Source organism: Myxocyprinus asiaticus, chromosome 40 (genome assembly GCF_019703515.2).
Source record: "Myxocyprinus asiaticus isolate MX2 ecotype Aquarium Trade chromosome 40, UBuf_Myxa_2, whole genome shotgun sequence".
Classification (NCBI taxonomy): domain Eukaryota; kingdom Metazoa; phylum Chordata; class Actinopteri; order Cypriniformes; family Catostomidae; genus Myxocyprinus; species Myxocyprinus asiaticus.
The window spans coordinates 10,544,716-10,557,616 of NC_059383.1; the positions used below are offsets into that span (position 1 = coordinate 10,544,716).

Sequence of the window (12,901 nt, forward strand, 5' to 3'; positions counted from 1 at the left end):
CTTTATTGAACATGCAAATAATTGAAATCTTTGAAATCGGTACATTATAAACAACTTGAGATGAGCATACATTCATGGGAATCTGTTTAAAGGGAAAAAATGGCAAGTGTCTGTACACTAATTTATTACTCCAAAAACACTTTATTGGCTTACATTGTTTGCATTGTTTAGACCATTATGTATTGGTCAGGCAAAAATAAATCAATAAATAATAATCTTTCAACTTGTGCATTTCTGTGACATGAGGTAAAAAAAAAAAAATAATAAAAAAAAAAAGGCTAAGAAAACAGAGGCACACAAATATTTGGAGACTCTCTTTGGGAATCTCAAAACTGCAGCAATGTTATAAAATACTCAGAAGTAATGAACATTAGTAAACATGTAACAGAAACTTCACAGGAAAAAACTAAACTTATAAACGCATTGCGATCGGTACACATTTGATTCGTTAAAGCATATCAACCCTACCAGAATACATACTCACTCATTACAGCAGGTAAACAACTTCACCAAACAGTTAAAAACAGTTAAAAATGCACGAGGAGAGTGATTTCTCGGCGCTGCTGAACAGCTGTTGCAATCCCTTCCCGCTTCTCCAACACTCGCACGAGTTGTCCACAGCCGAACTTTCTTTCTGAGCTTACAGGCATGACATAAACACGCAAGGACGAATGGCGTATGCCTGCGATTTCGTGCCAAATACGTCCGACAGCTCTAAATAAAAATCTCTATTATAGACATACCGTAGTGAATCGGGGTAAGCAAAAACATGGTTTGGAAGATGGGTTGTTAGTGTACTCGCTCATTAATCAAATACAGTACATACTGTGACAGTGCACGGTTTTGGACGCAGGGCATGTCTGTAGAATAACAGTATTTTGGGTTTGTCAAGCCAACATAGTCAACTTTAATATACTGGAGCCACACCCTATGGGCCCATCAGTTTTTGAAGGTGAAAATAAATTCATTTGTTTGTTATGCAGAAGACTCATAAAATGTATTGCACAGTGTTTGGCCGAGCAGTGGTAGATTCGGGAGTGTCTGGGTAACCTGTTTGAAAACTGTTATTATGTTTGCAGTTCAGTTTGCTTGTTGTAGTGGTGCAGAAATTACATGCTTTAATAAAGATATGTGAGATTGTTAACCTATGTAAAACTTTAAATATTAATTCAGTATTCATATTGGATTGAAAATGTGCTTATTTTCACAGATCAGGGATGTTGGAATCAGGGGTAGACAGAATTATTACTCAGGTGGTGGACCCTAAACTGAACCACATCTTCAGGCCGCACATCGAGAATGCCATTCATGATTTCCTAGCCGCAGAGAAGAAAGATGAGGGGCCGTCAAGTTCAACCCCTGAAGCTGAACAACAGGAGACAGCCAGCAATACTGCTGCAAAAACACAATAAGGTACAATAACTTTATGCCGAGGGCATGTTTAGTACTGTTAGCTCTGTCTTTTTAACATTAACCCTTGCATTATGTAGCAAGACAATTAGTCATTTAGTCTTTAATGTTACTTTAAGAGACAAGCTGAACAAATTCATAACCATATATTTTATTTGCATTACTATTTATTTAATACTTGAGCCCATGATTTTCTAGGTACAAGGATACTTTTTTGCCACCTCACAAGGGGATTAAAGGAGCATCAAAAGTTGTCCATCGATGATCGGGTACCATGGATGAACAATTGCTGAGCACTGGGATTTTGGGAGTTCTTGTTATTTTAAGGTGGTTGGGTTGGGTTGTTTTGGACAATTCATGTCTGTACAAAGCTTATTACATTCATGAAGGTAAGCTGTCCAGTTTGGTTTCTTTTGATGAAAGGCCTCATGAAGTCTTTAGAGGTAAAGAACTGATATTATTAGATTTAATTTAAAAGTATGTTGAAGAAAAAAAACATCAATATGACAAAATGTTTGGACTGAAGCCTCTTTTTACACATCTCGATTAATGAAATGAGTGCTTTTTTGTAGTTTTTTAATGGGACTAATTTCTAAAATAAATGTAACTCTTTTGAGAAAAAAATGCCAATTTTGTTGCATGATTTTTAATACCATAAATTCTTGCTGAATATATATATATTATTTTTTGTGAAAAACATGCTACCAATTGACTTGGCCATTGAGCAATGCTGCATTTTTCTGGACTCTTGTTAGCAGTAGCATTGTTGGGTGGAGGGAATCTTCACCAGCTTTTTTTTTTTTTCGATTCCATCTGGACATTAACAGGAGCATGTACCCTCAAGAGTTCACCGTGTTCCTTACCATGCTGACACCATATTAGATGATTGAAACCATTTGGGGCTAAAAGCTTTTTGACCCGGGACTGCATTCGAAACTCCAGTGTCCTCATGGCATGGACTTCCAGAGAAAATTTTGTGGTATTGGAAGAGCTTCTGGAGAGTTGTCCCAGCTTAGTACAAAGGTTGACTGCTCCAGCTTGTTTCTGTCTTTCAGCACCTCTCTGCTTAGAATATGTAGTAAAGTCAGATGCTCGACAGACTCTGGTCAGATTGCTAAAGAGCCGCAATAAATCTGACATTCGCTGCTTGTTGCAGTAAACCTCTTTGCAGTTGGAGGTGAATTCTAAATATGGATCCATATTCTTGTGTTACTGTCTCACAGTTGTTCAACTTATGGAAAATGTAATAAAAGTAATAGTAGAAAAAGAGTAGTAAACTGTTCTTCTGTTGTAAATAGGGTTGTTAAAGGAAGAGTTCACCTAAAAATATAATTTACTCACTCTCAGGCCATCCAAGACGTATCAGAAGTTTCTTTCTTCATCAAAACAGAATTTAAGACTTTTAGGATTTCATTTCAGTCCTCCTCCTCTAAACAATGCAAGTGAATCTCCTCCATTTTTTGACAGTCCAAAATGCGTATTTAGGGTGCATCAAAATAATCCACACGACTCCAGTCAACTAATAAAGGTCTTCTGAATGCAAACAATTGATTATTTTGAGAAACAAAACAATCCTTATATACTTTTTAACTACAAATGTTTGCTTCTGTACACCTCTGTGACATTGGCTCATGAGAGGGATGACGTAAGCTCGTTGGTAAGGTCACGCGTCACGTGGAGGAGGAGTCAGGAAGCGCGTCATTGTTTACATTGTTTTTTAATTTTTTATTATTATTTGGAAATGGTTTTATTATTTGTATTTTTTTTTTTTTTATTGTTTTGGTTTGTGAACGGCACAAGTTTCTCTTGTAAACAATGACGTGCTTCCTGCCTCTTTTTGACTGCATTGAAGGTTCCCAAGAGCACATTCGCCTCCACAATTCTTAACTGGAAGAAGTTTGGAACAACCGGGACTCTTCCTAGAGCTGGCCGTCCGGCCAAACTGAGCAATCAGGGGAGAAGGGCCTTGGTAAGAGAGGTGACCAAGAACCCGATGGTCACTCTGGTTGAGCTCCAGAGATCATGTATGGAGATGGGTGAAACTTGCAGAAGGACAACCATCACTGCAACACTCCACCGATCTGAGCTTTATGGCAGAGTGGCCAGACGGAAGCCTCTCCTCAGTGCAAGACACATGAAAGCCTGCTTGTAATTTGCAAAAAAGCACCTAAAGGACTCTCAGACTGTGAGAAACAAGATTCTCTGGTCTGATGAAATGAAGATTGAACTGTTTGGCCTCAATTCCAAGCGTCATGTCTTGAGGAAACCAGGCACCGCTCAACCCCTCCCAATACCATCTCAACAATGAAGCATGGTGGTGGTAGCATCATGCTGTGGGGGTGTTTTTCAGCGGCAGGGACTGGGGGACTGATCAGGGTTGAAGGAAAGCTGAATGCAGCAAAATACAGAGATATCCTTAATGAAAACCTGGTCCAGAGCGCTCAGGGCCTCAGACTGGGCCGAAGGTTCACCTTCCAACCTGACACTTACCCTAAGCACACAGGCAAGACAATGGAAGAGTGGCTTAGGGACAACTCTGTGAATGTCCTTGAGTGGCCCAGCCAGACCCCGGACTTGAACCCAATCGAACACCTCTGGAGAGACCTGAAAATGGCTGTCCATCGACGGTCCCCATCCAACCTGACAGAGCTTGAGAGGATCTGCAGAGAAGAATGTCATAAAATACCCAAATCCAGGTGTGCAAAGCTTGTCGCATCATACCCAAAAAGACTTGAGGCTGTAATCGCTGCCATAGGTGCTTCAACTAAGTACTGAGTTAAGGGTCTGAACGTGTATGAATTATGTCAGTGTGATATTTCAGTTTTTTATTTTTAATAAATTTGCAAAGTTATCAAAAATCAGGTTTTTGCTTTGTCATTATGGGGTATGGAGTATAGATTGATGTGAAAAAAAACAAAGCATTTTAGCATAAGGCTGCAACATAACAAAATGTGAAAAAAAGGAAGGGGTCTGAATACTTTATGAATGCACTGTACTTTGGGCCATGTATTTTATTTTATTATCTCTAGACATTCATTTTTATGTATGTCTTAAGTGTCCAAATATTTATAGGGGCCACTGTAACAACTAAAGTACAACCACCTGGCAGTTACACCCTGGATCCTCGTTCACTTTACTTGATAGCAAAATGTTCACTATAATAGCCCTGATCTTGGCAGTGCTACTGCCTACTGGCGACTCTGCCTGAACCCAGTTTTCACTCATGCCTATTAAGATGCTGTGCAATAGTTCCTCTGTCTGAAGAAACCTGATCCGAGTCTCATTTGAAAAGCACAATGTGAACTGAGGGACGGTGTGGAGCTGTTTGCGAGCTCTCGCTTGATCTGGTCCTAGTTTTTTTTTTTTTTCTTCTACTTAACAGAACATACTGTCCTCCCTAACCGATGCCCTCTACTTTGAAAAATAGTAGAAAATGTGTTCCTTTAAAAAAAGAAAGAAAAAAAAAATACTGTTGGTGTGATCACTCAGTGTTTTTCTTGTCTTTAAAGGAATTGTTCACCCAAAAATGAGAATTTTGTCATCAGAGATTCACTTTCAGTCACCATTCACTTTCATTGTATGAACAAAAGATGCAGTGAAAGGAACTGGTGCCTCCTTTTTTTTTTTTTTTTTTTTTTTTGTTGTTGTTGTTCCAAGGAAAAGGAAAATGCAGGTTTGGAACAACATGAATGTAAATGATAACAGAATTTTCATGTTTGGGTGAACTATCCCTTTAAATTTTGTGATTTAATAGTAGGGCCAGTAGGGGTTGTGGTTTTACTATGTTCAAAGGGTCACATGATAAGGAATAACATTTTCCTTGATCTTTTGAGATAAGAGTTTTGATGTACTATGACAACATACTTTAAATTCCTCTAAATTTCCTCCTCCATCCAAAAAGGACATTTACATATTGTTCTGAAGGATACCAATGTCAGAAAGAAGCAGCTTAAGTTTATTATTAAAAAGGTCCCTTATCATTTCAGTCTGACTTTAATTATACTGTATATGCTGTACATATTAGTGCAAATTATTTTGTAAATCTGTCTCAATGTAATGCAAGCTTTGCCAAGAGGCTGTTATTGAAGGATGCAGAAGTTAAAAACTTTTTCAGACCTGACAGCTGTAACAGTGCTGACAAGTCAGGAGCTGTAGAACCTAAGTTCAGAGTTTTATAAGAGAATGAGTATGTGTATCCAACACAATGCACAAAGAAACAAGGAAACGAACAAAGAACTCACCATGAAATAAGCATATTACAAATGGACAAATCTTGACAATGGAACATGGGCAAACAGAGGAGTTTATGTCCACCTTGTTTTTCAGCGTGACTAGGCGCCACCATTATCCACCTTGAAAGTGGACCTCTTCTGGTATAAGCCACCTCCAGCTATTTTAGCGCTACAAAAATACTACATTATGTTGCTTTATATTGCAGGCTGGCAATAAATGTCATCATATTATTATCATTAATTATTATTTTCATAAACACATTGGTTGTAGCACAAATAGTTTTACCGTTATTGCATTTTGCCATAGTTTTATCATACACTGTTGCACAGGCAGAATGAATAACAGATCAGGTGCCGATCGCCTTTTGAAATAAATAAAGGCAACATGGTTTACATGTAGGCATTAAAAACTGCATTGTCACGTTCTCTGTAAAGTAAGAAGCAGATTTTATTATAGTCTATTCTTCAATACAACACACAGCAACAAGTGAATGATCTACTTACTCTTTTACTATAAATGCTGATGTTAAAATTATCCAATATTGGCATATTATTTTGCTGTACATCCTGTGGTTGTGTAATAGTTTATAAGCCCATATCATATATCACTAAATTTTGGTCTTATAGGGAATCGAGACAGCTGGAAAAAATCGGGAAGGAAGACAAAACATAACTTCAAAATAAAATTCCAACTTAAGCTAGCACTTCTTTCTGACCAAAAGGGAAGTCACATTTCCACCCCCACCCCCCCCTTCCCCGACTTCCTTTTTGGTCAGAAAGAAGTGCTAGCTTAAGTTGGACTTTTATTTTGAAGTTATGTTTTGTCTTCCTTTCCGATTGTTTCCAGCTGTTTCTCGATTCCCTATAAGACCAGAATTTAGTGATATATAATATGGGGAATAAAAGATGGAAAAGGCAGGCAAAGAGCAGGCTCTTTTACCAGTAGTGTGAGAGACCACGGTAGAGCAGGAGACCACAGAGATCTGGAGGTGCTGGCGGGCAACCAGGAGACCAGGGCAGAGCCGGCGGATTAGCTGGAGGCCACGGGAGAGCCGGTGGATGGCCAGGAGAACACAAGGGATCTGGCGGATGGCCAGGAGACCACGAGGGATCTGGCAGATGGCCAGGAGATCATGAGGGAGCTAGCAGATGGCCAGGAGACCACGAGGGATCAGGCAGATGACCAAAGGATGTGCGAGCTGAAGACCAAGAAGGTGATAGTGGAAACCCAGGTAGTGGCCATGGACCAGAAGATCAAGGTAGCACTGACAGACTTGAGACTCAGGTGGTGGCCACGGACCAGGGGACTTTAGCTCAGGCAATGGCAAGGCAACAGAGGACTCTGCCAAGGTCAAAGCAGCTGGGGACTCTGGCAAGGGCAAGGAAGCAACAGGATCTAGCAAGGGCAAAGCAACAACATGGGACACAGGCGAGGGCAAGGCAAAGGCGGAAGGGAGATGATCATGGAGCAATGGGAAGGCATCCCCACCATCATGACTGGCCGATGCCTTTCTTCTCCTCCTCCTCCAAGAGCTTGCTGCCTCTGGTGAGGGACAGTTGGGTGCTAAGGTAGTTTGTGTGCTATACCCCACAGTGTAAGGGTAATAAATAAAGTGCATAGTCTATTATTGCAATAAAGTATATACACACCTGTTAACTGACATAAATTACCTAAGTGGTTCTTTCAGTCCAAAATGATAAAGGTATTTGAGATTTACTTCTCCCCAATCCAGACTAGTGGCTAAGGCACAAAACAGTTCAGTGTATTCCTCAGTGGAATCACTTTCCTGTCGAAGAGCCAAGATTTCTGTTGCTGGATCCATGTTAAATGTTCTGCTGGGTTCAAATGTGGTCAATCTTTCTGTAACAATGATGATGAGTCTGGAGTTGTAGAACCTAACTGCGTAGTTTAATAAGAGTATGATCCAACACAATTCCCAAAGAAACAAGGAAACAAACAAAGAACTCACCATGAAATAAGCATATTACAAATGGAAAAAGCTTAACAAAGGAAAATGGGCAAAACTGGGGTATATATACACACAGGCTACTGTGATAGGGAAACAAGACATAGTTGGAAACAGTCAGGAAGGAAACTGGTAATTGAAACAAAACAACAACTTCAAAATAAAAGTCCAACATTAGCTAGCTCTTCTTACTGGCCACCAGGAAATCTCATATTTGTTACAACACCAAACCCGCAAACCTTGTCATAGGGGTGGTTGCAGTGTTGTTCATTTCACTTGTGAAGGGGGTGTTTCTTAAAGGAATAGTTCACCGAAAATGAAAATTCTGACATTATTTACTTACACTCATGTCGCTCCTAACCCTTATGACTTTCTTCCATGGAAACAAAGGGTTCAGGTTTAAAATTCACAAATGTGCAACATTGTGATATTTGGTCAGGAGAAATGATGAGAACCAAAGAGGTTTGATATTCTCAACATAGCCGCCATATAAGATTTAAGCTCTGTATTAATATTAGGGTGTTGATTTAACACATTAGTTTAGTATGATTATGTTAAAAATAAAACATTAAAAGATTTATGCAATTAATCATGGTCCCTGGCCTGTACGTAAATTCTGTAATAAGAGCACATCTTTTCCCACCATCGGTGCAAACCATGTTTGAAGTGCTGTACATATAACATATCACGTCAGCAGGGCAAGTGGCGAAGGCACAGAATCAGAGCCGGTCACACAGGACGCGTTCTTGACAGCTGGACGAAGAACAACAGAAAACAGGGATCTTGAGATGTTTTTCAAAGTTTCAACTACTTTTTTTTTTTTCTCCCCAAATTCGAATGCCCAATTCCCAATGCTCTAAGTCCTCATGGTGGCATAGTGACTCACCTCAATCCGGGTGGCGGAGGACGAATCTCAGTTGCCTCAGACCGTCAATCCGCACATCTTATCACGTGGCTTGTTGAGCGTGTTACCGTGGAGGCATAGCACGTGTGGAGGCTTCACGCTATTCTCCGGATCTTGAAATCTCAACCTTTTCTCCTGTTTATATTTAATGCTCATTGATTGTGGAGATCAGTGATCTCCCACCAAAAACAACGATAGGAAAACAATGCTATTAGGGCTGTCAATCGATAAAAAAATTTTAATCAAGTTTCATACATGATATGCCGATTAATTCATTGAATAATTTGCATATCAATATTTTCCAGAAAAAAAGGTCCTCAAATAAATAATTATTGAATAAGGATAAATAATTATATTTTAATATTTATAACACAGAACTCTGTGTAAAGTTAAATGTAGTTTGAAACGCTGAAAAATGCACCTCGAGACTCCTGTATTCTGTTGTGTTCTGTCCAACTGTCATTTGAGTGCAAAAGCGCTTCTGTGGAAGGCTGAGCTTTCTGTCCTCATTGGTTTGACGAGGCATGTTGCCTGTACAGCTGGAGCGCTGACTGCTTACTACTGCATTAATATGGTACTTCAAGCTTTAATTGTTCTGATGGTAACAAAATTACTTTTTTTTTTTTTTTTTTATGCATTAGATATATATATATAGATAGATAGATAGATAGAATCACACTGAATTAATGTGCAATTAAGTCAACAGCCTTAAATATATTTTTTACAATTTAATAAACCAGGGTTGCCACATGAAAATAAAAGTTTACAAAAATAAAATAACAACAATAGATTTAATAATAGATTTTTACAAATAAAATTCTAGAGATTGCACTCCCAATTTTTAGCCTATTAAATATTTGAGCTTGACTTTAAAATTTTATATTCACTGTAGAAATTTCCATAAATGATTTTATTCATTTTTATAACTTTTCCAGGCCTGGAAATAAAACATTTACAGGTTCTGCGGGACTTTAGGAACCCTAATATACATTTATCATACATTTGTGTGTGTATGTGTGTAATGCATGTAAAATATACATTGTAAAATGAAAACATTATATAAATACACAAATGCCCACTCACTTCCTTGACCTGCTTCTCCTCCAGGAAAATGCTCCAATATGTTTATGTTCTTTGACATAACGATCATCATACCTTACCATAGTGTTTGTACAACATTTAAGCTGTTATGGCGGCAAGGTGACCATATAAAATAAGCGCTGCTATCAGAATATTTGTTGTAATTGAATTGGTATTCATCTAAGAATCGGGGAAAAAACAGAATATAATCTTTAACTTTTTATAGCTTTTACATAAACAAAGCAAAAAAATGTATATGGTAATTTTCACACAGAAGAGTTTTTTGAACAAGTAAGTTTATGCAGTTGAACCATATCTGCTTATATGTAAGCCCTTAGAATTATATTGAAGATTTCCAACCAAAACTTCTCCTCTTCAACATAATTATGCTGAAATACAGTCATTTCCTTGTGTGTACTCGTCAAATAGATGAAGGCAATGCCCTTCAAAGGCGCCATCCATGCTCTGAGCTACGTGTTTGTCACAACTGTACCGGTCATAACATAGTAGAGTACAAGAGTTCATGTGTACATGTATTTGTAGGAATGTGTCTGTAGGACAGAGGTCATTTTGCTATCAACAGTAGGGTTAACCGAGGTTAACGCCAACAAGTTGTGTATATCCTCTCAACGCGGTGTGTGGGGCAAGTGATCTGACATTTAACAGCACAAACAACGTGAGCTTCCTGAAAGTAAATGTGACTTCCCTCAGAAATGTCACCTGATGCAAGAGCGTAGACGGACATTCATAACTCCTCCACTTGGCCAATTGCATGGTGCACATGCTCTTATTGGGTCTCATTCACTGATAATCATGCGCAGGTTGCATACTTACACTGGCGGCCAAAAGTTTGGAATAATTTACAGATTTTGCTGTTTCAGAAGGAAATTGGTACTTTAGTTCACCAAAGTGGCATTCAGCTGATCACAAAGTATAGCCAGGACATTACTGATGTAAAAAACAGCACCATCACTATTTGAAAAAATCATTTTTGATCAAATCTAGACAGGCCCCATTTCCAGCAGCCATCACTCCAACACCTTATTCTTGAGTAATCAGGCTAATTTGGCTCTAGAAAATCACTTGCCATTATATCAAATACAGCTGAAAGCTATTTGGTTCTTTAAATGAAGCTTAACATTGTCTTTGTGTTTGTTTTTGAGTTGTCACAGTATGCAATAGACTGGCATGGTTTAAGATCAATATTAGGTAAAAAAAAATTGCAAAAAAGAAACTCGTCAGTCAATCGTTGTTTTGAGGAATGAAGGCTATACAATGCTTGAAATTGCCAAAAAACTGAAGATTTCATACAAAGGTGTACACTACAGTCTTCAAAGACAAAGGACAACTGACTCTAACAAGGACAGAAAGAGATGTGGAAGGCCAGATGTAAAACTAAACAAGAGGATAAGTACATCAGAGTCTCTAGTTTGAGAAATAGACGCCTCACATGTCCTCAGCTGACAGCTTCATTGAATTCTACCCGCTCAACACCAGTTTCATGTACAACAGTAAAGAGAAGACTCAGGGGTGCAGGTCTTATGAGAAGAATTGTAAAGAAAAAGCCACTTTTGAAACAGAAAAACAAAAAGAAAAGGTTAGAGTGGGCAAAGAAACACAGACATTGGACAACAGGTCATTGGAAAAGAGTGTTATGGATCTTTTGTGGGATCAGCTAGACTGTATGGTGCATGAGAAGTGCCCGCCACATCTATGGCAAGTGCTACAGGAAGCGTGGGGTGAAATGTCACCTGAGTATCTGGACAAACTGACAGCTAGAATGCCAAGGATCTGCAAAGCTGTCATTGCTGCACGTGGAGGATTTTTTTTATGAAAACTCTTTGAAGTAGTTAAAGAAGTCCTTTTTTTTTTTATTGTAATTTTTCACGTGATTAATGTCCTGACTATACATTGTGATCAGTTGAATGCCACTTTGGTGAATAAAAGTACCAATTTCTTTCCATAAGAGCAAAATCTGTACATTATTCCAAAATTTTGGCCGCCAGTGTATGTGTGCAAAAAACTACTCATGCAACATTTCCACTGAATTCGCAAGTATGTACGCACATAAGTTTGTTCCTACCCTTGCTTAAATGTTCATTAATTTTATCCTAAATTTAGAAATCATTTAAGAGCAAACTTTTCAATGAATCATGATTTCTGTGAAAACCTTTGCAGTTTTTATGCACATATACATGCATATGCACAGTTGGTGAATGAAACCCATTTAACTTAACCTACATTACTGTCACAAGTGCGATTAACAAAAATACCACACACCCCTATAAGGAGCGCAGGAACAGTTCCCTGTCTGGAATGATGGTCATGTTTTACCCCTCGCTCCCATAAGCGTGCATTCTCTACAAGGCTGCAAATAGGTCGGTGTTCACTCTCCCATTTCAGATTTATGAGCGGAAGCACTTTGAGAAATGTAAGGAAAATAGCTGTAAATTCATGGGCAGTGTTTGAAATATTTACTTTGGTAGTTGTGTAAATCTGTTGTCGTATTGACTAGTCCCCTGACCTTATGTAACAATGACGATGGAGAAGGTCCTATTTATGAAACATCTATTTAGGCTTTGCATAAACATTTGACTCTGTCTAATCCTCTAATACCAGGATAACCATGTTTCTTTTACCATGTCCTGCAAATTCAGTTAGTATTTAGTCCCAGCTTTAATTTGTAGATACTTTGAAGGATAAAATCGTACTTTTTGACCACAATGTCAGATGAAAACTTCTGAATAAATACTTGAATATATGTCTTGGATAATTTAATAGTTGGTGATACATCAAGGAGCTAGTGTTAATATCTACCGGACCGAAACTGACCATCTATGGGTTGTTGATGACCTGCAGTTTAATCCATGGATTGACTGTAGTTTTTGTAGAAGATACATCTATTCCCAAACCCACCCTGGTGGTTGATATAGCATACAGATCTTACTGTGAATTCGTTGACAGTAAGTCAGAAAGTTCTGCTGCTGTAATCAGCCTGTGCTTACTAAAAATCTAATCACTGCCCCAGTGGCTACAGCTGGAATTGTTGTTGAACGTACAGTAGGGGCATGTGTGAGCTCCAGTTTCTGGGTAAAATATTCACAAAGTGGTGCCAAAAGCAAGCTGTATCTTTAGTTGTAAATGATATAACATAGTCAACAGGAATGCACATTTTATTAACTTTACCCCCTTACCCAAATCCCGACCCTAAACCTAACCATCAGTGGAGTAAAAAGTTTATTTTACAGTGCACATGCAACCTCCGAATCGTGCTCAGCATTGCTGATGTGAACAAAATAACTTCTTGG

General features: G+C 38.6%; 1 protein-coding gene across 1 annotated transcript in view; it reads left to right on the forward strand.

The window, feature by feature from the left end:
- Positions 1 to 12,901, forward strand: part of LOC127430514 (uncharacterized) — a 39,095-nt gene that overhangs the window by 4,410 nt on the left and 21,784 nt on the right. Inside the window, exon 3 of the mRNA XM_051680344.1 lies at positions 1,211 to 1,410. Coding sequence (XP_051536304.1) covers positions 1,211 to 1,410 — 200 coding nt within the window. The remainder of the gene's footprint in view (positions 1 to 1,210; positions 1,411 to 12,901) is intronic.